The sequence below is a fragment of the Triturus cristatus genome, chromosome 4_1 (genome assembly GCF_964204655.1).
Source record: "Triturus cristatus chromosome 4_1, aTriCri1.1, whole genome shotgun sequence".
In the NCBI taxonomy this organism is placed as follows: Eukaryota; Metazoa; Chordata; class Amphibia; order Caudata; family Salamandridae; genus Triturus; species Triturus cristatus.
Window position 1 is genome coordinate 80,483,969 of NC_140585.1, and position 27,755 is coordinate 80,511,723.

At 46.9% G+C, this 27,755-nt stretch overlaps 1 protein-coding gene across 6 annotated transcripts in view; it reads right to left on the reverse strand.

The window, feature by feature from the left end:
* PITPNM1 (phosphatidylinositol transfer protein membrane associated 1) overlaps positions 1-27,755 on the reverse strand; it is a 393,174-nt gene that overhangs the window by 177,517 nt on the left and 187,902 nt on the right. For all 6 annotated transcript variants that reach the window (XM_085651656.1, XM_085651652.1, XM_085651654.1 and 3 more), the window contains exon 2: positions 13,650-13,793. In XM_085651656.1, coding sequence (XP_085507782.1) covers positions 13,650-13,727 — 78 coding nt within the window. In that variant the 5' untranslated portion in view covers positions 13,728-13,793. The remainder of the gene's footprint in view (positions 1-13,649; positions 13,794-27,755) is intronic.

Below are 27,755 nucleotides of genomic sequence, written 5' to 3' on the forward strand. Positions count from 1 at the left end.
GTGTCAGTGGCTTGCAGTGAGTTTTAAAGTAACTCACGTTTTCAGGGTGCGGTTTCTTCTTCTTGGTCTTTGTCTTATTCCATGCATCTTGACTGCCAGACTCTCTAAAATAGGGCATGGCTGTTGCAAATAACACATTTTGTAACTCACTTTGTTACAGGATCTGTCACACTTCAACGGGCGAGTTAGCACATGTTATTGTCTCCGGGGGCTTACTTACAATTGTGAGTGAACGCCTGATGGTCGTGAATGGCCTCGTAACTCAGTTTAACACCTCACTTTGAATCTGCCCTAGCTCTTGAGAGGTTAATTTTGGCACTGTCAATACTTTCAAGGCAGAAACCATGCTCTTTGGCAGCGCAGACGACTACTGAAAAATACAAAAAGGTTGTTTAAAGGAGCGGGGATTGAAGAAGTTAGAACTCAAAATATCTGGGTAACTCCCCGAAGGAGGCTGGATATGGTGATCAGTGCCAAAGGAAGGCATCCAGTTGGGGCTTAGTGACAATGAAGACTTAAAAAAATGTTTTATGTTTTTATGTTGGGAGGTATTCTGTTCATCCTACAATGAAGGTATACATAGGTGCTCGATAAAGTTAGTTTAGTTATGGAGAGGTCAGGTGTGCCCGGTTATAGATCGAACTGAGGGGAAGACTGGTGAATTGTCCTCTCACCCTTCATTGATTCGCTTGCTGCCAGCTGTCTACAGTAAAATTGTAAATTGATACTTGTATAGCGCACTACTCACCCGCAAGGGTCTCAAGGCGCTTGTACGAATACCGCTGTGGAACCCATCCTGGCTTTCCCTGTGAGGTGTCCACTCCTGGGCACCCCCAAGGTGGAGGCCAGGCATCCTTAGCGTTGTGGGGGCCGTTGTGGAGATTAAGCAAGCTATTGCCCAGAGTTGCAGAGTGGGACTCCATGATTGGAATAGGCACCGAGGCGAGAATTGTCAGGTCCGTGGAATTTTTGAGCCCAAGACCCGCAGAGGTGGGGAATTGAACCCTGGTCCCGGGCCAGGCCTCTGCATCAGGGTCTGCCGCTCTAACCATTGAGCCACACTTCTCCACAGTGAGCGAATGTACATCTTGTATGCTGGGGCTCTGTATTTATACAGGCACACCAATCTGCCTGGTAATGGGGTTTTTGTAAGTGAAAGATGGTTATGAGAATGGAAGATTCTCTTACATAATTCAGTCACTTGTTGGTCTCGAGAAAATTCGATACACCCACTTTATTCCGCCTTTCTAACATTCTAGCCTCACCTTTCAAAAAGCATTTGCTTAATTGTTGGGTTGTTTCTGTGCTTGGGTCCTATCTCGGTGAGTACAAGGCTGAATTATGATTCACATATGGAAATACACGAGGGAATGTCCCCATCCCTCTTAAACACACCAGCAATGGGCACTAGAAAATTGTATCCAAAATATATTACGAATGGGAATGTTTGCTACCCTTCACCACAGAGGGTTTTAATAACAAATTGCTCAATGACAAACGTGTTTGTCTCTGTGCAATATATGGAGCTCTGTTCAGTTTGTAAAGTTTTTCTGACCTTTGCTTCACGGCGCCAGAAGCCTATATTTGTTTTGCGTAATTGTACAAATTACTGATGATAGGGATTTTGAAAAGCTTGCTTTTTCATTGTCTGGGGCTGCTCAGGAGAGTTTGTTGTGTTTCAAGATGTACTGTAAATTATGGTGATTTGTATACCTTTGGGTTGTTTTCATTGTATAGGAAAGCGAGAAAGCTACATAATAACATTTTTGAGTGAAAGAACTTTCCTTTCGTAAGAATAGCAGCCAGCGTACCAGAGAAAGTCCTCCCGCGGTGCCTATATCCTTTCTACTCCTACTTCACAAACTCTCCTTAACTCCTCCCTATTTTTTTTTTATAAACTATCATTGTAGCCCATTTCAGGAGGCACAGGGCAAGCCTATCTATGGGCAACAACTGTGTTGATTAGAGTTGTTTGCCTCTGGTGTCCTTGTTCTGCCTTACTATGGCTTTGCAAACTGGTCCAAGAGTACCCCTTTTGCACTTGATTCTAAGCGTAGCGGGGACAGGCACCTAGAGGATTCCTAAAGGAGTAAGTGTGCTGGGTAGAGACTCAGAACTCAGACAGGAAAATAGCAAACAATATAATTCAGTGTACAGCCCCATGCTAGACCTAGTTCAAAAGAAATATTTTAATCTGACTGCAAACAAAAGTACTACACACAGTAATGGGGGTTCAGCTATAGGGTTTTACAAAACGCATTTACTAGATACTAGCAAAGCTCTATAGGAATCTCACACTAGACTATAGAGTTCTAGCAGCAATGAAAGAGATCAGAGGCAGGAATTGGACCTGCACATTTTGTGTGCAAATTGGACTCGATTGGCTCACCATGGAATAGGATTGCATTTAAATTACTCTTCTTGGTAGATAATGCTAGGCTCTGTACAAAAATTGCATTTTTATATGAAAGTACCTATACTTCTAAACCCTCACAATGTTGCCAGCTAATGCAAGTGAGGTTCAGATAGTTAAGTAGTATGCATACTATAGCATGGTTTGACTTTTAGGAGTAGACCCGGTTGCCACTTCACTCTTCTGGTTCTACAGCTAGCAAGCAGCGTGGTAGATATTGCCCCCACAAAGGTCCTCAGCTAACTTCTTAAATTGTTCAACCAGCATATACAAAAGCAATGCTCAAAAGAGAGTGGTGTTTCTCTCTCCGTCTTTGCCTGCCTAACTCCTCCTATAAGTTTTTATCTAGCTAATAATCCACTTGTGGGTAATCCACCTCTGCACCACAGCATGTTGTCTGTCCTGAGTGGACTAAAATGAGTTCCATTGCAAAATAACTTGCATTTAGACTCCGATCATCCAGTTGTAATATTGTTCCAAGTGTAATCATATTGTGGGAATAATCAGAGGCTAAAAGAGTGTTGCTTGGGATCAGTTTGAAAACAAGCATTAGCAATGCCAATAGCTCAAACTTTAATAATGCGAGACCTATTGCATTGCAAATGCTTGTTTAATTTGCTGCAGTGTCGACTGATCTATGCAACGTTCAAAGTATATTTCCTTGTATAATGGCAATGAGAAGCCTCAGAGCCCCCACTAGGCAACCCAGATTGACACGGAGATGCAATCTGGTTCTGCAAGACGTAGAGAGAAATCTGAAAAATGTCTTGTTTGATGTGAACAGCTTCACGAACTGCCGGCTCCATTCCACTTCAGGAGCTGTAACTCGGACGAGGTTCCTCAGCAGACCTTTTCCTTCTGGTCTGTAATGAAGGTGCTCCAGACGTTCCCTGTGAATAGAGCAGGTTTGCCAGTTTCTGGACTTGGGCTCTAACCAGGAGCCAAGCGGGTTCCACCCCACCAGGGCATTAGTTTTGCTTCTGACAACTTTCTGTGCAGCTGGCAGGTTCCGTGAAGGTTCTGGTGTCAGATAGTCAAGGATACAGAACCGTGTCTTAGCTTCTACGAATGCCCAGCTTCTGTGCCAAGGTCCTGGTGTCAAGGAGATAATCTAGGATACAGAGCGGTGTCTAAGCTTCCACGAATGCCCAGGTTCCGTGAAGGTCCTGATGTCAAGGAGATAGTCTAGGATACAGAACGGTGTCTTAGCTTCTATGAATGCCCAGGTTCCGTGAAGGTCCTGGTGTCAAGGAGATAGTCTAGGATACAGTCTAGGATACAGAACGGTGTCTTAGCTTCTACGAATGCCCAGGTTCCGTGAAGGTCCTGGTGTCAAGGAGATAGTCCAGGATACAGAACGGTGTCTTAGCTTCTACGAATGCCTAGGTTCCGTGAAGGTCCTGGTGTCAAGGAGATAGTCTAGGATACAGAACGGTGTCTTAGCTTCTACGAATGCTCAGGTTCCGTGAAGGTCCTGGTGTCAAGGAGATAGTCTAGGATACAGTCTAGGATACAGAACGGTGTCTTAGCTTCTACGAATGCCCAGGTTCCGTGAAGGTCCTGGTGTCAAGGAGATAGTCCAGGATACAGAACGGTGTCTTAGCTTCTACGAATACCCAGGTTCCGTGAAGGTCCTGGTGTCAAGGAGATAGTCTAGGATACAGAACGGTGTCTAAGCTTCCACGAATGCCCAGGTTCTCTGCCAAGATCCTAGTGTCAAGGAGATAATCTAGGATACAGAACGGTGTCTAAGCTTCCACGAATGCCCAGGTTCCGTGAAGGTCCTGGTGTCAAGGAAATAATCTAGGATACAGAACGGTGTCTAAACTTCCACGAATGCCTCCGCTGTGACCTTCCAGTTTTTTACCTTTCTGCCGTGAGTCAGTGAGACCACCATCCCCATCACGTGAAAGACTATTTACCAATGGTCATCCCACTAGCATCAGATCCTCATCACTAGCACGGGGCAGGACACCGCAGCCGAGCTTTACAGCATCTCTTGCGCTGTTCTGTCCACTCAGGATAAGTATCCAGTACCATTCCTAGACTAATGCCGTCACAGCCCAACCACACTGCATGCACATCGCCAAGAGGCAGCAGAGCACTGTAGAGTCAAGGGAAAAGATACCATCAAACTGTGATTGGAGAAGTAGTTGGGTTCTGGAAGCATGGGCCGGGTGCTTCTTCACTTTGATGTAATATCTTTTACAGAGGTGTGTATTTAGTACTCCCCTAAATTGGGGACGTTTTGGGGCAGTCCTGGTGAAGCGGGGATATTGTGCCAGGTGCTTGGTGCATATATGAAAAATGCTAATAGCATATTTTCTTTTCTTGTTTACACTACTTTGCCTCTAGTCTGGTGGTGTCCTGGCTGTGGGTGTGCCAGGAGCCATCGATTATGTTAAGGTTGACGGCCAGATAAGCAGGGGTGCTGGTCTTGATGGCTTTGTAGATGAAGCAACTGGCTTGAGGATGGTGTTAGCCAGCAGTGTGAGACACTGGAGCTCTAGCAGGGTGGACTGCTCCATGGCAGTAATGGGGTCAGGCAGTCAAAGCATGATCCAGGAACTGGTTATGGGTTAGACCCTACAAGCATGTATGAAACAGCTGTGTTTGCAAATGATGCAACCTGGCAAGGGCGGTCAGTGGAGTTCCATCAGCAGTGGTGTGATCTGATACATTTCAAGGCCCTGGATGAGACAGGCAGACTCATGGAGGGTTTGTTTTGGAAGATGGAGGTCTGTTCAAACGTCTACTTTTAGTGGCACGTGGCTGCATGGGGTTACACCCTTCGGAAAGCGGCATTGGAACATCCATAGGTTTGATGCAGAACATCCGTTGAAATGAAGAGTTGTAGGGCTTATTCAGACCACTTGCCCAGTTGAGCTTATTCATAATTCTAATTCAAAGAAATATTGCCTTTGGGCATATGTTTTAATTAAGATTTTGCAACTGGAGGCCTCTTTGAATGGGATTTCCAAGACCACTCTCTTTGAGGGCAGTGTTCAGCGCTGATGAGCATTATTGAAAAGCCACCATGACGACACGTCTAGCCAGCGGCTCTCCGGGCGCCATTTTTGAAGGCGTCTTTAAGCTACGGGATCAGCAAACCAAGCTTCATTTAGAGTTATAAAGGCTGCCGACACGTGTGTTGAGCAGATCTTGAGCCCCTTGGCTAAAGACATGGCACTGGAAGGATGAAGAGGGGTCTCCTCCCTGCGCCATTCAGAAGAAACGGGGGAGGAGAAGGAAGAGCGCTGCGGATGTGCGACTCTGTATCTGGTGTGAATGCGAAAATGGTTTGGGGTTTGTTGTTAGGTGTGACTTTGTTTTACCCATTGAAATTGATTAAATTGACATGATGAAATATTGTGTTTTTAATGCTATTTTGAAAGAAGCAGTTACGTTGGATGTATAGAATTATCAATCTTTTATGTCATTAATATGAATTTTTCATGTATAATTAAAGACAATGCAATAAAAAAGGTTTATCAGTAATGGTGGGCAATCAATCATTGAAGATTTATTCTTTGTAAATTAAATAGGCTAGGGGGTTTTCATTTGTGTAGTTTGATGTACCGTTCCCCGTGCCCAAGCCTTAAAGACAATGTTTGGGGGTACCCTTGATGAACGAGTCTTGAGCTTGGCCAGTGCTACCACTGGTGAGCCGAAGGGCACCGTAATCGAAGACACTTCTGACATGTCGCCAGTTTGAATCTTTTTGGAGCACAGATAGATTATTTCAACCTCTAGCTCCCTCTCCCGCCTACAGGCCTTGTCACACCCCACACCAAGGACCCCTGAGGGTGCGCAAGGCCTGCTCAGGAGTTCAGCAACGGTGCTACATTATTAAATAATATTAAAATGAATGCATTGAAAATAATAAAGAATATACAAATAAAGAAGCAAACTTGAAAATGTGAAACTCTCTATATTTGATTGTGAATTAAATAAAATATTTCAATATTTGAGCATTTGTTTGGTGTGTACTAGTTTTTGTGTCTTGTTTTGAGGTCCAAATCCTAGAAACTGCTTAGGCTGTGGGTTCCCATCTTCCAATAATGACTCAGAGGGGGTCAAATGTTTAAGATCTACTACTCCAGGGGATTACCTCTTCCTTTGAGTTTCGAGGATCTTCCATCCACCCGCTCCTCAGGAGTGCTCAGACCTCAGGACACTACTATAGACTGGCAGTAGGGTCTACACTCTTTGAGGCAGGTCTGAGGTTCTGAGCCGTTACAGGCGGGGAAGGGCCAGAGCTCCCATGCAGGCACATAAACCAGATCATATGTGTGTGAGCAGGACACATTGTGCCGGGAAAATGGCACAATGCATCTGAGATAAAGAGTCCATGTTTTACAACGTCTGCTCCTGAGCTGAAGAACAGAGGAAGACGTCCTGGCATCGGGCATGGCCAGCAACCCACCAGGAGTTTCTCCTATGGCTCGCGAGGGGCGCTCACACTAGAAACACATAATGATAGGACCATCAAAAGGAACTTACTGCCACCGAACCCAGCAGCAAAGAGTGTGGAGTCAAGTCTGAGGTGTCCTCTCAACGGAAGAGCCAACGAGGGAAGGGTGCGGACACTGGTGATGAGGTGTCCCCTGATCCTCCCGGCCTCTCAGGGACGAATGTGACGATGCGTTAAAGGACCTTAATGGTTTTAGGAATTTATGAATGATTTGTAGACATTTGATAAAAAAGCATTGTATATTTCATTACGATATATTGTTACTTTTCTTTGAAGGGCTAAATAAATTAAATTAAATAAACTTTGCCCAGCGGAAGCATGATCCCCGGGAAGCACTTGACGGAGGTCGAGAGGGTTTGCGGAGATCCTCAGTGCGCCTGCAACCCTCCTGAATCCCAACGAACACAGCAAAGGGGGTGATATCCTCAAATTAATTACTATGCCTGGCATGAAGGGGATGGAGGCAACATCAGCTAATGAGCCGTAGACTGTTGGAATGTGGCCTGCCGGACATGCTGCGCCAAGTTTGGCCTGAAGACGTCAAAGGGACATCATGCATTTTCGGATCTAGTGGGCGCATCTGAGCAACAGAGGAAGAAACTGGTGGCTGCGTCTTGGCATCCGGAATCTATCAGCTGGGCTGTAAGGGTTGTATGTTCAAACCACGCTAGGCATTTACTACGCATGCCTTTACATTATGGTCCGAACCACAATTGAGTCTTTGCCGCGCATTCCTTTTCCAGGCAAGTGGTTACAGCGACTTGCCTTATGGAAACGGCTGGACTTTGGAATAGTATAATTTACTATTCTAACTCCATCCAGTCTACGCAACAGTAGGGAAAGTGTTTGACTTCAAGTCTAACATCAGTCCAACAAAGCTTTCCCTATGGCAAGTCGTTGTAACAACTTGCGTGGTAAAGGAATGAGTTGTAAAGACTCATTCGTGGGTCAGACCGTGTTGTAAAGGCACAGCGTGGTTCGATGCAAAAACAACAGTTGATGGACAGAATGCAGAACAATGTCATACATTCACCCCAGTACAGAGATCTGGGCCTAAATCCATCGTTTTTTTGCTCACCATGCCATTCCAGTTTGGACTCAGCCATATGCAAATCAGTCTTGACCCTGTGCCTCATGGAAACAGTCCAGCCCGAACTGCCAGGCCAGGTCCTCCCTGGACTGGAAACAAGCATCCTAGGACCGGTTTCGGGGTTTCACCCCTCTTCAGCCAGGATAGCTTGATTCCAGTGGCATGGAGAGCACGGGACTCACGTCTGAGCATACCCGTCCCACTCGGGGTGACCAATGCAAAAACAACAGTTGATGGACAGAATGCAGATAAAGGTCATACATTCACCCCAGTACAGAGATCTGGGCCTAAATCCATTGTTGTTTTTGCTCACCATGCCATTCCAGTTTGAACCCAGCCATATGCAAATCAGTCTTGACCCTGTGCCTCATGGGAACAGTCCAGCCCAAACTGCCAAGCCAGGTCGTCCCTGGACTGGAACCAAGCATCCTTGGACTGGTTTCGGGGTTTCACCAAAGGGTGGTTCGAGCCACCTTTTAAAGGCAGAGAACAGCACGATTGGTGCAATATACTGCGCATCATGATAAAAGGTTGACTTAATTGCCACATAAAAAGGAGGCAGATATGCCACAGGATGTGGGAGCAGAGTAGCCACAAAGAGATTGAAAAATCATGGACTAGAAACATTTTCTTCAGCTCCCTGGGATCCAAATCAAGGAAACCCAAGAGTGTCAAAGGGATTCTCCCTCTCGTTCCCACTCTTCGTCCAGGAATCTAGTGTCATGGACCACGCGCAAAATAGGAGAGACAATATTAAGGTTGAAAAATAATGTTATAAAGTCAAACCTCATGAAAGAATCAAGCTGTAGAACTAGGAGACAATGGATGCACTTGGGGACCGAACACCTGCAGAACCCTACAAGGGTGTCTAAGGCTCCCCGGCACAAAAGGGTATGGGGACAGAGCCCTACTTCCATCACAGCAGAATGTTACGGGGGTTTTAGAAGAGAGGGAGGGACTCCAGATGCTTGGACACATATCATGGCATTAAATGAAAGAGAAGAGCGGGAGCTGAAGGCCCACGGGTGGGGCGGAGGGCACGATTGGTAGTTCAGGTGACGATACTCAGGATGAGGCTCACACTACATAAAGAGGGACCTGAGGTTTTATAATGACCGACTCAGGCAACAGGAACGGGTAAAAATCTCAACAAGATGGAAGAGAACTTCCGGGCCAAGACAGCCGGGTGGACCTTGAAATCAGCAAAGTTCCAGGTAACAATCGACAAGAAGGAACCTCTCTGGGGTCTCAACAAAGGCGGAATATCTCTTCAAACCAGCTGGGCGGCCAGAGGGAAACAATAAAAGAGATACAAAATAGAAGAAGGAGAGGGGTGGGTTAAACGTGAGTTTTCTACTAACAGTGAACCTATGGGAAAGTTAAGCCGTGCAACAGTAGTAAAAGCCACTGAGAAACGTATTGGTACAAACTTCTGCGGGTTAATCGCAAGCATTTCTCCAGAGTGTGGACCCACAGAGACAGATCACAAAAGAGGTTATTCTATGTATGCTTGTAGCACATATTTTTGGGAGGCCCCAACAGGGCTCCAAGACCCCAACAGGCTGTGTTGTTGGGTTTACTAAACAAGCCACTACAAATAAAACAAAATAATACAGGGAATTGTGTCCAACACCTTTTATTCAACCCACATGTAAATGACACTCAAAGGACCTCTCTGTAACTCAACACGCTTGTGCATTTGTTTCCACCTTTGCAGGCAGATCGCGGCACAGAACTCAACAGATCCCTGGATTTGCTAAATTGGTGCATGTAGCCCTGACTTGAAGACAATGGATTGGGGAAAGGTCAAAAATTCAATTTTCTTAGCATCAAGACCAAAGAGTGCTGCAAAGTACTTGGCAGTCCAAGGAGGGAGCCAGAGGCGCATTACTAAAGAAGAAGATATTTGTAGCTTTGAAGAAAAACATTTGATCAACTTTTGGGTTGTAGCAGCTGTAGGACTTGGCCTTTTTGGCTAAAGTTCCCTAAACGTTTTTGCTTTCCCCCTAGACCATTTTCTTGAGTTGCCAATTTAGATGCTTTGGGTACTTTGCCACTGCTGACCAAGGTCAAAGTACAAGTGTTCCCTGTGTAAAGTGTAATGGTAATTGGTTGGCCATGATTGGTATGTTTGCCTTACTAGTAAAGTCCCTAGTGATGTGCACTGTGTGTAGCAGGGCTAGTAATGCAAAGGTGCGCGGAAAAGGGAACTCAGTCCTGCAGTGTAAGGCCTGCGCGCAGTTTGCTAAGTTAGCATGTTGTCCTGACAAGTGCAACCAATTGTCAGGCCTTACTTTCCCTTTTGCGTACACAGTGGGCACCCCTGTGGTAGGTCCCGGGTAACCCCTGGGCAGGGTGCAGTGTAAGTAAAAGGCAGGACATATACTGAGGTGTGTGCTACCGAAACACTCCATTTCGGTTTTCACTGGTGAAAGGCTATCCTGCCCATAGGACAGAATGTGGGAGTCTGGGTATTGTGTTTGTTGGCCTAGTTTCCAATAGGTTTAAAATGGAGAGGTGAAGTTTAGTATGTATGAACTCACAGTGTCATAGCACATCTTTCTATGAAAGTGGATTTGTCACTGGGTGTTCAGAAACCACTCTTTTAGAAAGTGGCTGAGTTTTGTGCTTTAAGCATTTCGGTGTGTCTCTACTGAATGTGGATTAACTGTCTGTATCTGAGAGGTGAGAGGAGCTGGAGGAGGTCTTGACCCAGGGAGGGATTGAGATGGCACCAGGCTGACCGGCATCTGGAGAGTAGGGGGAGGAGAAGCCCGGGAAGGTGAGGAGGCCTTGGTTGTTGCTATAAAACAATTGATCCGTCTCCTGCTGAGTGATTAAGGATCCAGACCACAAGTATCAAAGGGAGAAAGGTGACACTGGGAGGGAGACAACCAGAACTGATTTAGGCAGGGGTCAGGGACCCCTGAGCACAGTGAACTTCAAAGACATTTAGGGGTATAACTATGAGAGCTGAGACCCCTGAACGTTGGAATAGAAATGGATTGAGACTGAAAAGACTTGGACCCATTTCGTGGTCAAGAGGAACCTCTGCTAAGGAAGGAACAACTGAAGAGACTGCTGGGAAGGACCGACCCTTGCTTCGTGATCTGGGGCGGGTCTGCAGTTTAATGTTTTAACCAAGGAAGAGGCTGTTGGGACTGTGCTTTGTGCGCTGGGTCCCCCTGCTTGAAAAAGACTGTGCTTTGTGCTGTGTCTTGTTACCCCAAGGGCCCGAGGTGAGCCGACTCCCTGTTTGGAAACACAGGAACATAAAAGTTTCCGGAGAAGTTTCAAGTGATGCGGTGGGCGCGTGTTGTGGCAGCTTGAGACCCGCGGAAGGTGTGACCTGTGATCTTGGACACACGGAGGAGAAGTGAGACTCGGACGCGCTGGGTGCTTGTCGTGGTGCACAGGAGGCGTTGGTGAAGAGCGCCTGGTCAACGTGTGCATCGAAGGTGACGTGAGTCTTGGACGCGCTGGGTGCGTGTCGTGGTGCACTGCAGGCGTTGGTGAAGAGCGCCTGGTCAGCATGTGCATTGGAGGTGAAGTGAACTCTGACGCGCAGGGTGCGTGTCGTGGGGCACCACAGGCGCTGGTGAAGAGCGCCTGGTCAGCGTGTGCATCGGAGGTGAAGGGAGTCTCGGACGCGCAGGGTGCGTGTCGTGGTGCACAGGAGGCGTTGGTGAGGAGCGCCTGGTCAACGCATGCCTCGGAAGCGGAGTGAGTCTCGGACACGCAGGCTGCATGTCAGGGTGCACCGGAGGCGCCGGTGAAGAGCGCCTGGTCATCGAGTGCACCGGAGGAGAAGTGAGGCTCGGACACGGTGAGCGTGTCGTGGTGCGGCCGAAGGCGTTGGTGAAGAACACCTGGATATCGGGGCACCGGAGTTGGAGTAAGTCTCAGTAAAGCAGTGTGCGTGCTTTGGTGCAACCTCGGACTGTGGAGGTGATCAGCTGATCATCGCGTGCACTAGAAGAAAGTGAGTCTCTGCAGCGCGGTGTGCGTGTCTGGGTGCCAACTGAGACCGCAGGAAGGAGTGCCTGGTGAACTGGAGGGTGCTGTGATGAACGTGCACTCGGAGTAACGTAATCTCTGAGGCGTGGGGTACGTGTGCCCTGCGGCTGCCTGAGACCTTCCTAACAGTCGTGGCTCGGACCGGCAGCCCCGGAGGAGCTGAGCTGCCAGGCCGAGCCGCTGAGGCCCATTGAGAAAGTTCTGCAAGGAATGCCCAGTTCACTGAAGGAGGAGAGGAGAGTGTGGTCGCGCCCCCAGGTTATGTGGATCACTGCCTGGGCGGAGTGCGGGCTTGGAGAGACACTCTCTTGGCCTCTCATTCCTTCTGGCGATGTGAGCCTTTGCTTTGGCTCAGAATGGGGCCCGTACTTACCAAAGGAGTGGCAGTACTGGGGCCAGAGGAAGAAGCTGTACTTTATGTCATCGTTGTTACCTGTGGGAGGGGCAACTGTTATCGAAGAGGCTGATTGTCGTCATACACATTGCCAATATTGCTGCTAACGAACTGCCAGACTGTCTTATGATGCCTGACATTATTTCTGCATAACGAAGTACACGATTATAGCGCTACGCATTGCATTATTTCTCCATTGCAAAGTACAGGATTGTAGCGAGTCGCATTGCATTATTTCTTAATTGCAAAGTACGAGATTGTAGCGGTACGCATTGCATTATTTCTCCCATTGCAAGGTACCGGGGTGTATCGTTATGCATCCCCCCCCCTTAGCGCCTTGAGACCCTCGCGGGTGAGTAGTGTGCTCTACAAATGATTGATTGATTGATTGTATTATTTCTCCTTTGCCCAGCACAGCACAGGATTGTATTGTTACGCAGTGCACTATTGTTTGTCCATTGCAACGTGTGTGATTCTAGCATTGCGACCAGCATAGCATTTTGAAAGCGGTGGTTGGGATTTGAACCTACCAGCTTGCCGGAACGAATATTACCCTTTATTATATGTTGGCTTTTGTATTGTGTGATCTGATCCTATATCTTTTTATATAAAGTTTATACTTGTTTTATCAAACTCGTGTGGAGTTAATTTCTGGTGTCACCAGTGGGGTGCTGTGAGTGTGGATGCACATACTGTACACTCGTGCCTTGGAGATAGGCCTGGCTGCTCGTGCCAAGCTACTGACGGTGAGCGGGGCTATCCCAAACGGTGTCCTTACTTGGCCTAACGTTGAGTGAGGAGTCCAGGGTCTCGCATTTGGTGACAGCGGTGCGGGACTGGGACTCCGGCTTCCAACAGCAGCCATGAGAGGGTGGCCTCCGACCGCGTGGCACCGAATGACATGAAGTGCCACTTTAGACACATAGCTCTCAACTGGCCTCCAGTGAACACACGTGCTTAGTCGAATGATGCGCCGTGAGGTGCAGCGTTTCTATGTGGCTGCTACAAGGATAACTGGAGGAGGATGAGGTCTTGGTACTGTGTTTGGTGACAAGACTTGTTGACAAGGCCCAGGGAGTGGCGGATTGTAATGGAATCTAAACTGAAAAACAACTGATTTCTATGACTACTGATAGCGAGAGAAGGCCGATGATCCACCTCTGCCCCTCCCACTGCCAAGTCCTTCCCACAAACCTTATCCCCAGCTCCCCACTCACTCCAGCCTGTGACAGTGGACTTCGCTCCCCTCACCGACCATTACCTGGATCATGTAGAGCTGAGCGACCTGGTACTCCTCCAAACTCATGGGCAGAGGGATGTGGTATTCCTTGATTAGCATTGTCCTGGGAGGATGGGCCAGAGGCCCAGGGAGACTCTGTTAGCAAACAGGCGTCATGGCCGAGCTCTGGAAGACACAAGCGAGAAGAGAAGCAGGTCACTATATACGTTCTATGCATTGAAGTGTAGCGCTATTATTATCACAGAAGACACAATCCGACACCAGAGGCGATGCTTGGATCCCATTCACTGAGCCATCTGGCCTATTCTCCAACAGAGCTCGGTCCCCCCACACAAGGTGGGGGTTCTGATGCTAAACATCTCCCCGAACACGATGTCCCTTTCTCTCCACACAACTCCATCAGTCCCGCACTGGAAGGTCTACCTGTCCCTCCCCCATGGAGCTCCATCCGTCTCACACTGGAGGGTCTACCTATCCCTCCCATGGAGCTCCATCCGTCTCACACTGGAGGGTCTACCTATCCCTCCCAGGGAGCTCCATCCGTCTCACACTGGAGGGTCTACCTATCCCTCCCATGGAGCTCCATCCGTCTCACACTGGAGGGTCTACCTATCCCTCCCCCATGGAGCTCCATCCGTCTCACACTGGAGGGTCTACCTATCCCTCCCCCATGGAGCTTCATCCGTCCCACACTGGAGGGTCTACTTATCCCTCCCTCATGGAGCTCCATCCGTCTCACACTGGAGGGTCTACCTATCCTATCCCTCCCCCATGGAGCTCCATCCGTCTCACACTGGAGGGTCTACCTATCCCTCCCATGGAGCTCCATCCGTCTCACACTGGCGGGTCTACCTATCCCTATCCCATGGAGCTCCATCCGTCTCACACTGGAGGGTCTACCTATCCCTCCCATGGAGCTCCAGCCATCTCACACTGGAGGGTCTACCTATCCCTCCCCCATGGAGCTCCATCCATCTCACACTGGAGGGTCTACCTATCCCTCCCATGGAGCTCCATCCGTCTCACACTGGAGGGTCTACCTATCCCTCCCCCATGGAGCTCCATCCGTCTCACACTGGAGGGTCTGTCTATCCCTCCCATGGAGCTCAATCCGTCTCACACTGGAAGGTCTACCTATCCCTCCCATGGAGCTCCATCCGTCTCACACTGGAGGGTCTACCTATCCCTCCCATGGAGCTCCATCCGTCTCACACTGGAGGGTCTACCTATCCCTCCCATGGAGCTCCATCCGTCTCACACTGGAGGGTCTACCTATCCTATCCCTCCCCCATGGAGCTTCATCCGTCCCGCACTGGAGGGTCTACCTATCCCTCCCCCATGGAGCTCCATCCGTCTCACACTAGAGGGTCTACCTATCCCTCCCATGGAGCTCCATCCATCTCACACTGGAGGGTCTACCTATCCTATCCTTCCCCCATGGAGCTCCATCTGTCCCACCTAGAAGGACTCTCAACCTCTTCCCTCAGTGCTACCTTCATCCTACACTGGGGTGGGGAGATACATCACTCATTCAAAACTCACCCGCCCACAGTGAAAAGGCTGCGTCTCTCCCTCACTAGAGCAGGGTCGGTCCCACGCTGGATGCAGAGGTCTCTAGCCCTCTGAGACCTCTCTCTATCCCACACTGAAGAGAGCAGTCTCTATCGAGATCACCCACGATTGCCCTCTGTCACTGCAGAGAGACCTCTGTAGCCCTCTCAGCCAATGAACCCTCAGTCCAGTCTAGGAGACCACATGCCATCACAGAGTACTCTTTGTTACACACTGAAAGGGGGGGGGCTCAGCCCCTCTCAAAGGGCCCACTCTGTCCTGCACTTAGAGGCTGACTGCATCAGCAGCACTTAGCTAACTAGAATGTTTGCTCGTGACTTGTGAGTAGATACGTAGAGCGGACTTCGCATAGTTGTGTTTGTGGTACCGCAGGAATATTACACATTTTCCTTAACACCCATAACAGCGGGTTCACCGTCGCCTTGATCTGCCAACGCCAGAACACAACTGAACTCAATTTAGCAAATTCCTCTATCCGGTCCTCCAGTTCCCAAGAACAAGTGCAGATCACGAGACATTACACTTTGTGGGTCAACAAACCAGTATCAGTGACGGGCTAGAGAATAAGCGGGCACTGAACTTTGAGCAGGCTGTGAACGACCCAACTCGGGCTGGTCACAACTCGACCGTATGATTACACAGCATAGAAACCTCCAGCTGGATGGTGCAACCAGAGAGTAGGTCGGCCACGGTCTCAAACTCACTAATTTACTGGCCCTCCCCTACTCCTCGCAGAATGAGCGAACTACTTCTATCTCTGTCGGGCACGATGTCGGTAGCATGGTGGAACTGGAGGTGACCCACCGAGTTATGAAAACTGCCTCTGAATGCTGCAGCCCCCGGAGCCTTGCTTTACAAACGTTGAGGCAACTTTCCTACCACATTTGACATACTGGCTGCATCCAGAGCTAGAAAACCCAGAGGAGACATCAAACCCACAAACAAGAGGTATCGCGGAGGCTCGCCAAGTTTTAAGACAGTAGCCGCACCGTCGAGCACAAAGAGCCTAAATCAATAACCTTTAGAGTGGAAGAAAAACTACATGAAATATTGAAGAGGCAAGAAGAAAGCCATCTTGAGGTCCATGCTATGTCAAAAAACGAATTAGCAAGGCCACCCCTAAATCAAATGACTGCGATCGTCAACATTTGTCAGGAACTAACAAAATGACGACTCTGGAGCGAAAAACACTGAAGGCCTTGCTGTGCTTGAAGTACTAGTTTACCAGACTCGTATCACAAAAAGACTTTCACCTCCATCTTCCCATTACCTCAGGTTTTCTGCAATCTATTTTCACTACATGAAAACCCTTTCGTAAGAAGGTTCTAAAACTTGCCATCAAAACAAAGCCTCAGCTTCCCTCGATCACCTGGCATGAAGCCACCACTTCCTCTACTTGCGACACATCATCAGCACTTCCCAGCTGAGGCCGATCGTCTTCCCATGATCCCGAGGAAGACAATCCATGGCAGATCCACAGTCGTGGTTCACTACTGACCGATCTACAACCGACTAAATTTCCAGCAAAATGATGGAAGGTGAAGGGTACAAGGCGACATCAAGCACATAGAGAACCAATTCATCCTCTCCAGGTACATCAACCCTCAGGCTCTCAAGGGGGACTGAAACTGCTGTAACAAAACTCCTCACCACCTCATATGAAATCCGCAAGCAGCCCTGATTCTCCTCCTCCTTCCAGCCACGCGCAGCACAGCGAGCACAGTGTCCTACGAGGACGGCTGACGAGAACGAAGAGTGGGCGAGTGCCGCACTCAAGTGCCTTGAATCAGGGCTGGATGGGGAACCAAAAGGAGTCCGGACCCAATCTTCTCCTCTCACTTTACAGCCGTACATCCTTTCTCTAATTCTCTCCTGATATTCCTCCATCTTCCCTCTCATTCTGCTCATCACGACCACTGTTTTCTGTCTCTCGTTCGCTGCTTGCGCCCTTTGGTGAACCTGCATGCCCCTGAACTCATGCCTAATGGCTTACACAGGCTTCAATGTACTCGGGTCTTTTGCTCAGCATTTTGTGCCCCCCAACACATTTTAGAACAGTACTAGGTATATCTCCAAATGTACCCCATTGGCACCCCAAAGCAATTCTAGGCAGAAAATGGACCAGGCACCAACCCCAAGACGCCTCACGCTTAGACCATCAGTTCCACTGGATAAGAATTCCATCTGACCGATGGTACCTGCGATGGAGACCCTTAGATCGGTGGAGCTCAGACACTCACTGCCTCCTGGGCCTCCTCAGGACTGGGAATGCCACTGAAAACCAAAGCTGGGAGGTGCTTGGACCATTAATGCTCATTAACAACATTATGACTTTCCATTATTATTATTTTTTTTTTAAACAAAACTCCCACTCCTAGAGACAGACCATCGGGTGGAGCGGTCAAGGGCCCTGGATATGGCATCACTTACAACTGCAGCATTATTTACACTCTTGAAAACCCTGATCAGCTGCTAAGATGACAAAGTTCGACCACTAGAATATGCCACGATCTCCAAAAGCCAACCACAAAAGTCCAGCCCGAAAATATCGCTTGTCACCAGCAATCGACCAATGACATATCTTTGATCGACAATCACCGCAAATGCCTATAAGATGAGGGCATCTCAGGGTTTGTGTCCAAAAATGTAGAACAAACTACACCTTGTGCTAGGAGCCAAAACTGCACTTTTTAAAGCCATCTTTGAATGATGTCCACAAAGAATAAAGGCCATGACTTCCAACCCATACCTTCAAATCCCTGCTTTACACCGACGTTCCTGGCTTCACTACTGTGCGTCCGTTCTGTCACATGGTAGGATCTATGAAGCACAGGATACATAAGAGGTGCTCTGCCTGATCGTGATTGGTTGGGAGTCCTGTCCATGAGCTGTGTGATGAGCCAATGGGGGACAGACACTTGTGGAGACTGCGGACAATTGGTTAGAATGCTGAATGAATACCAAAAATCTGCAGGAGAACCCAGGGCCTGGTGTACCAAACAATTTTACGGTTCCAATGGTCAACTTTGAGCCTCTGTGACTGCAAAATGTTTGTTTTTAAATGTATAAAACCCAAGTGGCGATTCGGAAACATGTAATCAAATCACAATTTGGGTTTTAGAACAAATACAGAGTCGGTATTTGTAAGTGCCCCTTCCAAATACCGATTCTTTAGCTTGTGTATTAATATTGTGCATCTGAAAATCAGTTTCAAAACTTTATTATTTTACCACCAAATCAAAATGTGTGTTAACTAAGGAAGGCGTCCCCAAGCAACCCCTTCCCTTTGTGAATGTCGACAAATGTTTTTAGGATCGCTGCCTGCTCCTAAAAAAGGTTTAAAATAATATTAATTTTCTTTTTTAAACAAAACACTATTAGGAAAACGGGCTGCATTTAAAACAAAAGATGGCTTTATTTAAAAGGAATCACAAAAATGGGGGTCTGCTGACCCCAGCAGGCTACCATGTTTGTGACTCTAACCAATCGTAGAGGATCTAAATTTGCGAACCACCTCATGCATATTAATGAGGTAGGTCGAATTGCTACCCACTTCGAATGAGTATTTTGTAAATTAATTATTAATACATTGGCTGGTTCACAAAATACAGTGCATTCGCTAGAAGTCGGTGTGCAGCTTGAACCCACGTCTACTGAATCCATTTGGAAAGATTCCTAATAATTGCAAATCGATACTTGAGGCAATTTATGATTTCCTAATAGGAGTCTGTAGACCAGGCCCCAAGTCCTGGAGCTGGGAGTTGGCAGATGGAGCGAGGAAGCAGACAAGGCAACAGTTGTGACGTAGGAAGAAAGGACTGAAGCCCAGAACTAGGCCAGACCCATGTGGGACAGGACAGTCCTTCTCTGGGCAGCCCCGGTCCTGGTCAGTGACCAAGGCCAACCTGTCCGAGGCCAAGGAGGATTGAAAGAACTTGCTGGACAGTCCATGAGATCTGCTAGCCAAAGAGCAGGCCTTCTGTTGGGTGTCTGCCAAACCAAACCTGTGGGCGCTTCCATGAACACACAGAGTGAAAGGCTGCTCACTCAGAGTGTAGTAGGCGCAGGTGAAATTGTACATTTCTGTTGGTTGTGCACCAGCCACATAAATCAAACTGCCCACTACTTTGGGTTCGTTTTAAAGTAACTACAGGAGGGGAATCCTAGTCTGATTTGGCCTCCTATGTGGGTGTAGTGATGCCCCTACAGGCCGCTGTGACCCCATTGCTCTAGCTAGGTTTGCACTACACAAACGGTCACATATACAAGTGTGTTACGCAGTACATACAGGTCCCAGAGGACACAGTAAAGACCACATCTGGTCCAGGTGGGTTTGTATTTGGTTTCGCATATTTTATTTTCCTTTGTGCTGTACTGTAATGTCGAACAAGAGGTCTGGGTTTTTAGACGTTCGCGCGCTTCTTCACTGGTCGCAATCAGTGGGTGGATGAGTGAGTGAGTTAATGATGGAATGACGCACGTGGGTATCAGTGCTTAATTTGTAAAATATGAAGTGCAGGTGCTCACATTTTTTTCGGTGGCTCCACCCACTTCCCTCGGCTCCACCCACTTCCACCAGTGGCTCCACCCACTTACTCTAGTTGCTCCAACCATTGACTACTTGGGAGGTCATTTTCTTCTCTGGATTATTGCCCGGGAGGCCCAGGCTACCCGCTGCACCTTTACTCTCCCGGTGAGATTTGAAAGTGGGGAGGTGTAAATCAATCGCCGCACTGCACTGTGGCACAGCGAGCCTGAACAAGCTTCGTTTTTTGTTTTTTTTTAAAGTGGACAAATGGTGCATTTTCAAGCAAACGTTCTAGCTTTATTGGTTGGAGACCAGGGGTATCATGTGAAGCCCATACTGGGTATGGGTGGCACTTTTGTTTAAAATATGAAGAAACCTGACATTTCTTGGCGTGTTTTTTAAGTTTGAACAAATACACCACACGGCTGCTCCCTGGCGTACACACTGGTGGTTTCTTGTGACCAGCACTTGTATTCCTTGCTACGTCCATCCTGGTCACGTGCTGAGGAAGCCCGCCCAAACAATAACCGGAAGCAGTCCTGCCGGCTGTGACGCACGCTGTTAAGGTCCAAGCATTCCCCAATCATCGGGGGCCTGCAGACTGAGAGGGGTTCAGAGCAGTGTGTGGGGGAGGCGGGGGGGTTATTGGGCTCTGTGTTTAGAAAGAATTCATGGGTGTTAAAGCACCTGCTGCAGAGCTCCTTGTGTGTGTCTGAGAGTTTTCAGGCAACAAACATGTCAAGATAATTCAGGTGGTTAATGCACCTGCTGTAGAGAGGTTGGAGTTTTGTCGTGGTAGGTTTGACTCATCATAAGGTAGCACAGAGGGTTAATATACCTGCTGCAAAGAGCATGTACCATGCAGATCACAGAACTGTGTTTCATATAGATAACTCAGTGGGTTTCTGCTTCTGTCACAGGGATCCATTTGTTACTTGCAGTTCATCAGTTACAACCCAAATATAGCAGAGTGGCCTATGAGCTGTCAAAGAGCTGCATTCAAACTGCTTGGCATAGGTTAGAACATTATGTTTTTTCCCAGTCTTTCATCTTCTGAATGTTGCTAAAAAAGGTTTTGTTTGGGAAGAAATACATTCTTATTAGTGAGGCCGACCCCAACCACTGTGATACGTTTTAAATCGGAGTTTGTGGTTCCCCAGACTAACCACTCTTACAATATGCTGTCTATTAGTATGGATGACATGTGATTCTACACCTTGTAATCCTCATTGCCTTATGTAACATTTCACATAGACCTATTTACACACGTATGATTAATTGTCTCTGCATGTGTGTGTTGTAAAGTGCTCAGACGCCCTACACTCTATCAGTAGCGCTATAAAACAAATTAAATGCATGTGAGAGGGGCTATGGAGAGATCCGGGGCACTATTGGAGGGTGGTAGCGAGGGAATCCTGGAGGGTGGTAGCGAGGGAATCCTGGAGGGTGGTAGCGAGGGATTCCTGGAGGGTGGTAGCGAGGGAATCCGTGGAGGAGGTTGTCATTGAGGGAGGAGCGCCAAAAAAAAACCATTGACGCACCAGACACATAACCGCTGAAGCCAGCCCTGCCTACCCATCATTCCCTGCAAGACCCTGAGCAATGGAAGGAGTGCACATCGCTCTCTTCCACCAGTGAAACAGCTGCATGTGGGTGGAGGCAAAACTCCATACATTGCAAACAACGTAACACGAGTATTTTTAAAATGCACGTTAACCTCAAAGGGTATCTTGGCGCTGAATAACAGATGTTTATTGTTACCTAACTCAATTCTACTAATTTTATCAACCTCAGAAGGATGAAAGGCTGAGTGGCCCCACAGGGATTTGAACCTGTGACCATGAGTTCAAACATAGGCGCCTACAGTGGACGCCTTAGTCCACTAACCACCAGACCCGCCACAACCCCTGCACTCAAGATAAATGTGGAAAGCTATCAACTGCCAAGGGCTGAGGGAAGCGGGCTTACTGCCCACTTCCTGCAAGAAATCTAAACAAGTTACTGTTCAGATCTCTAAAAGACTTTATTAGATAATATAAATGTAGACATCAGTGTCTTCTAAGCTAGCGGGATGGGGAGCGTTTGTTCCCATATGGTAAGTGAACAGACCATAAAGGGTTGTCCCCATAGCAACCATCAGTCTGGAGTATTTTGGGGTCCGGATACCTCTGCAGCCGTGCTGGGTGTTGTCGTTATTTGGCCCAAGCACTGGGCCGCTCTCGCTATTGTTCGACCCCCCTCGCTGCTACGAAGCTTTGGAAACTACTTTATTGTCACCGCCTCTCGCTTACAAGCTATTACTCTTTGAACCTAGCGCCTTGAGGTTCAAAGAAGTATGCGCGCTTTAGTAGTGCCAATCAAATCTTAATAGAATCTGGGAAAGCAGGCTGTGGGCCTATGGAGTAAGAGCTGGAAGCAGAGCCTGGACCCCCATTGAAAACACCCGCTCCCGGGGAGCTCTGGGCATGGAGGCGGCACTGAGTTTCTGCTTCGCCTTAAAAGGCGCATTCTGCTTGGACCCCTCTCCGCCTTTAAGATTTCAGGATATTCCAAGAATGTTGCTGCCCATCCTGCTGGGTCGTCCTCTCGTCACTGTGTTGGGGGGGGACGGGAAGGGGGGGGGCTGACCCACAGACCTTCCTGGTTTGCAAGCCAAATGCTAGTTCCTTTCGGCTACAATCTGGGCTTCAGATAAGTGCTGCCCCACAGGACAAGTGCCCACCGTTGCCCCACAGTAGAAGCTTTATCAGCTCTTCATAGGTGGTCACCGTCTCCCCAGGGCGGACCCTCGCAGGCTGCTCTGTGCCCCAGGAATCCATGTCCTCAACAGGAGATCACCGGAGCTCAGCACGGTCTCAATGACCTCTAGGTACGAAGCAGACCGAACCCCCTGACCCACCGTTGCCCCACAGTAGAAGCTTGATCAGCTCTTCATAGGTGGTCACCGTCTCCCCAGGGCGGACCCTCGCAGACTGCTCTGTGCCCCAGGAATCCATGTCCTCAACAGGCGGTCACTGGAGCTCAGCACGGTCTCAATGACCTCTAGGTACGAAGCAGACCGAACCTCCTGACGAGGGCTTTGTCACATTTCCATAATTCCTTCTGTACCCAACAAAAAACCAACATCAGCTCTTCACACCAAGGCGGGTGGCCCTGTAGCACATGGCCCTGTGGCAAGCGTAACTTCTAGACATGAACTGGTAAGCTGTCTGCAGGAAGCCACAGCAGACGCAATCTACAGACCGCTAAAGATTAGAGGGACACTGTGGTGGGGTCTGTGACTGCCTTAAACTCCTTCCCCTTCTGCATTCATCATGTTTCTGCTACTTTGCCTCCCTCTGCCCCTTTCTCTCTTGAAATAGGGGATATACAGACTCAGGGCCGGCTTTAGCACTGGTGGCGCCCTGTGCGACAATGTTTGTTGGTGCCCCCCACAGACTCCCTCACTACCACCCTTTCACAGTGCCCCCTCAAGTCTCCATAATCAATCTCTCACATGTATTTAATTAGTTGTATAGCACCTCCTATACCAGTGTAGGGTGTCAGGGTACTTTACATCACAAATACACACTACACAGAGACAATCAATCATAGGTGTGTAAACCAGTGTATAGGAAATGTTACATAAGCCAGAAGACTACAAGGTGTAGGAGTCACATGTCATCCATACTGGTAGACATTTTAGTTTAAGAGTGCTTGGTCTGGAGAAGCACAGACTCAGAATTGAAAACATATCCCCATGGTTTGGGGTTACATTTAATAATAGAGATTTTTTATTCTTACCAAAATGAACCCTTTTTGAAACATTAGAATAATGAAAGAGAGGAAAAATCATAATGCTCTAATCTATATCTTGCAGTTTGCATGCAGCTCTTTGACAGTTATTAGCTCACTGTTCCATGTTAGGATTTTAACATCTACACTACCAGTAACAAAAGGATCTCTCTGTCAAAAGCACGGACTGATTTAAAATATATGCACTTTCTGATCTGCATGGTACACATTCTTGGCAGCAGGCATATAAACCCTCTGTGCTACAATACAATGAGTTAAAACGTCCACTAGACAAAACTCCTTCTCTCTCCAGGAAGAACATGAATCCATGTAGCTATCTTGACATTTTTATTGCTGTCTGAGAATTGCCGGAGGCCAGCAATGCAGCAGCAGGTGCTTCTAAAGCTATAAAATACAGGACAGCGCCCCCTTGAAGAGTCAGCACCCTGTGTGGTGGCACAGGTCGCACCGCCCTAGAGCCGGCCCTGTACAGACTGCCGTACGTCCAGTTGCCTAAACATCACAGATTTGGCATTTTGATGAAAAATATCAGGCCACAAATGAGTTCCCGGAGATTTGTGCGATAGATATGATAAAGAGAGATCTCAGAACTAGAAATGAAATCAATCACACAAATAGAAGAGACAAAAAGAAGCCACTTCTTGGATTTAAACTCTGTAACACCTGCTGGGTCAAACCAAGATGAAGAACATTTTGTCCATTTACAGCGACACCCGACAAGATGAGGTAAAAACTGCATTAACCATAGCTCGGCGATAAGCACACTGGGGCTCTGAGCCACTCGAAATGAAATAAACGGTGGTCTGATACAACAGCCTTCAGGCAACAGATTTTATTTTATTGTTTCGAATCTGAATACTTGAAAGGGGTGTTTTCTCTAAACGCAGAGAGCTTCCCATGAAAACATTTTCTATTGCTTGAAGGCAATCGAGAAGCGCCGCACAGGATGTGCGTGCCAAAAGGACGAGTTTGCTTCTATTGCACGGGCTCTTTTGGGAAGGGTTGGGGTTCTTTATGCATTCAACCCATGTTGGAGGAATGCTGTCGAAGAAACGTATTCATCCACTTAAAGGGATCTTCAGCAATATTCATCAACACTGTACAAAGAAGAGCACGCGTGTCCCTCCCCACACGAGGCGGGGGAGGTGCAAGGAATGGAAGCAAGCGAAAGAGATCACATTTAGCGATCACCAGAAGACTAGATTGGTAAGAATGCAGAGCTACTTCAGAGCAGGCCGTGTGACCAAGCACAGGAAGCGGGAGTGCGGTGAGCGTTCACACCAGGCCACACTCTGTGTTAAATTGCACATCTAGGAACATTGTTACGCAACACAGGGGAGTCCTGGCTTGCCACGCTTGTGCAATACAACTGTGTCCTGTCCTGGTCCCGCCTCTGCTGATCTTCTGGTGATGCAGGGATCAGAGCCAGCCTACTCAACAGTAAACAATGGGGGTGTTGCCAAACTCTGCGGACAGCCTCATAGCTCATCCAGACACCCCAGACGTGGCAGCGCTTGACCGATAAGTGAGAAAACCAAGCCACAGTGGTAAGGACAAATTGCGCAGAGAAATGAATATTCGTTCTAAATGTAAAAATGAACCCTTGCTACTAGGTTAACAATACGACAACCACAAATGTCGTAATCTCGGTAAACTGAGTCTACCCTGAGCATCAACAATTATGAAACCGAGCAATAGGGTTCCAAAGTAAAGTCCAAGTAATGATGATAGTGCACAACAAAAAAATATTTCCCAGATTATTTCCAGTTGTACAAGTCTTGTCTTTTATTCGTTGATAGAACTTCTTCGATGTGAGCCCCCTGTCAGCCAACACGTGTTTCGTCCTGACTATATCACGTCATGGACTTCATCAGGGCTGCAGGCAAACAAAAGTATATAATAACCAAACTACATAAGCATTATCAATGAGCAAAGTTCATACATCTGATTAACATGGTGAACTGAAATTTAAAAAAATTCAATTTATGGTGCCGGATAACCTAATAGGTTTAAGTGGTGATCGGAGCCAGAAATATAATGTGATGTATCCACCGAAAAGTAGAAAATATTCCGTGAAAATAGGAAAGGAAGTGAAACACCTGAAGGGGTGTAGTTTGTAAGAAAAGAACCTGAAGATAAACCAATCACAGTGAAAAAAGAAATAAACAAGGCTATATAAGCCATGAAGACGAAGCCGCTATCATAACTACTGATCTCCTAGGTAACGGCAAAACCCATAAGTTTATAGTGAACACCAAGTGTATTCTCTCTGTTTGAGACAGTACCGCTGTGATAAGACGTAAACGGAGTATAAACTCACCTAAATAAGATATGATCAAGGGCTTTAACTATTAGGTCCAAAACCTAATGTTGTATTCCACGAACTAAAATTAGTAAACAAAGATAAAAGAAAGATGTCGTCTTGAGTTATTATGATCCAATTGAATATCCTTGTTAGGTACTAGATTAAATATATAATAAAGGCGTACCGGTAATTTCCAGGAGGTAGACTTAACTCGAATTCTTCACGTTTTTCTGATATATAGTATTTCGGACTATTAATGGATCATTGTACCTTAAGGTAAAGAAAAATACCAGGCGATAGTATATTTGTCTGCTAAGCATTAAACCTTAAAATTAAAATGACTGTCGTCAAAAGGTAAATAAATTTACAATAATCTCGACAACAAACAGCCAAGAGAGAGCCTAATATCAGTATGGTGTTTGGTATCTTGTCACCTAAACACGAAATAAATAACTTAGCCCTTTTGAGCTACTACGCCTAGTCCAATTAGACTTGATACTTCAAGCGAAAATCGAACCATATATAATAGGTTCTAGTATGTGCAGCGCTTATCTATAAATATTTAGACCGGTCCTATATCTTCCCATTGACCGATCTATAAACCACAAACTCGAATTGAAGTAACTATCGTCATTTGTCAATAATTAAAGTAAATCCAGTCAGCAAACTGCCAAGAGAGAACCTGATGTCAATGTAGTATTTTAACCCTATTCGGTATCCTATCATTTTAGCGCAAAGCAAGTAATGAGCCCCGTTAGATGCCTATTTCATGTCCAACTACATTTATCACTGCTAGCTATCAATATGTCATATATTATCTAATATGATGTAACCAGCGCTTACCTGAAAGTATTCAAACCGGCCTTGTATCACGACCGCGTATTAATATGTCGGCGTCTGCAACCGGCGCCATCTTGGAATGGAAATAAATAGTCCAATTGGAAAACGGACTAACACGTACTATTCTCATATCCCCGCTGGGCGCCATCTTTGAGTGGTTGATTTACAACCTGAATCTCAATACGCTGTTTTTAGCTCGGCATAAATTACTAATGTTGTATCTCCATCGAGCGCCATATCATAAGCGAATAATCTTGATAATATATAAAGACGTTAAAACCTGCTATATGAAACATTCTACCATTTATTTAATCTTATTCTTTCCTGCTCCTAGTAGTTGCTGGCTACCTGTACGTCAGTTATTATAAAATTAAAGTCATCACGTCAACACGATAGTTTCTTCGTAACGAGACCTATTAATGTGGTGTCAATGTATTTTCTCTCAGTTAGATGGCTATAAGTAGTCATCAGTCAGTAAAACTACAGAAAATCAATTCTAAGTGATTCGCTAGCTGTAATTGAAGGTGAAACAGAAAGTAAAGAAAAGTACCTATTGCCACAAGAAAACACCAAAGTAAACCCCCACCATAACAGATTCCTTGTGTGGCAGGGTCAACAATAATAACCAATTACATAATTGATATACATATTCAAATTGAATAAAGTTTTCAAGTAAATACATTGAGAGGCTAGAAGGAGAGGTTTACAATGAAATAACAGAGAATAGTTCACAATGACTGTATCAAGTATCACAATGTTGTTGCTACTGACATTATTATTTGAGGCTAAACATGGAATGGGAGACATATGGAAGCACATTAGTTATGCGCCCAAAAAATATTGTAATTCATTTTCCATATTTATCCCCATATTCACCGCATGTAACCTCAGAATCCAGCGTGCTTCAGTCTGCCGCAGCTTTAATTCTCGATTTCCACCTCGGATGTCACTAGGTACTGATTCTAATGCATGGAATTTGAATTTCTGAGATTTGTTCTGTTCTGAACATTCTAAGGCATGATGAACTATAGGATATCTATCATCCATGTTTTTTAATGCTCTAAAGTGCTCAGCGATTCGAATTTTA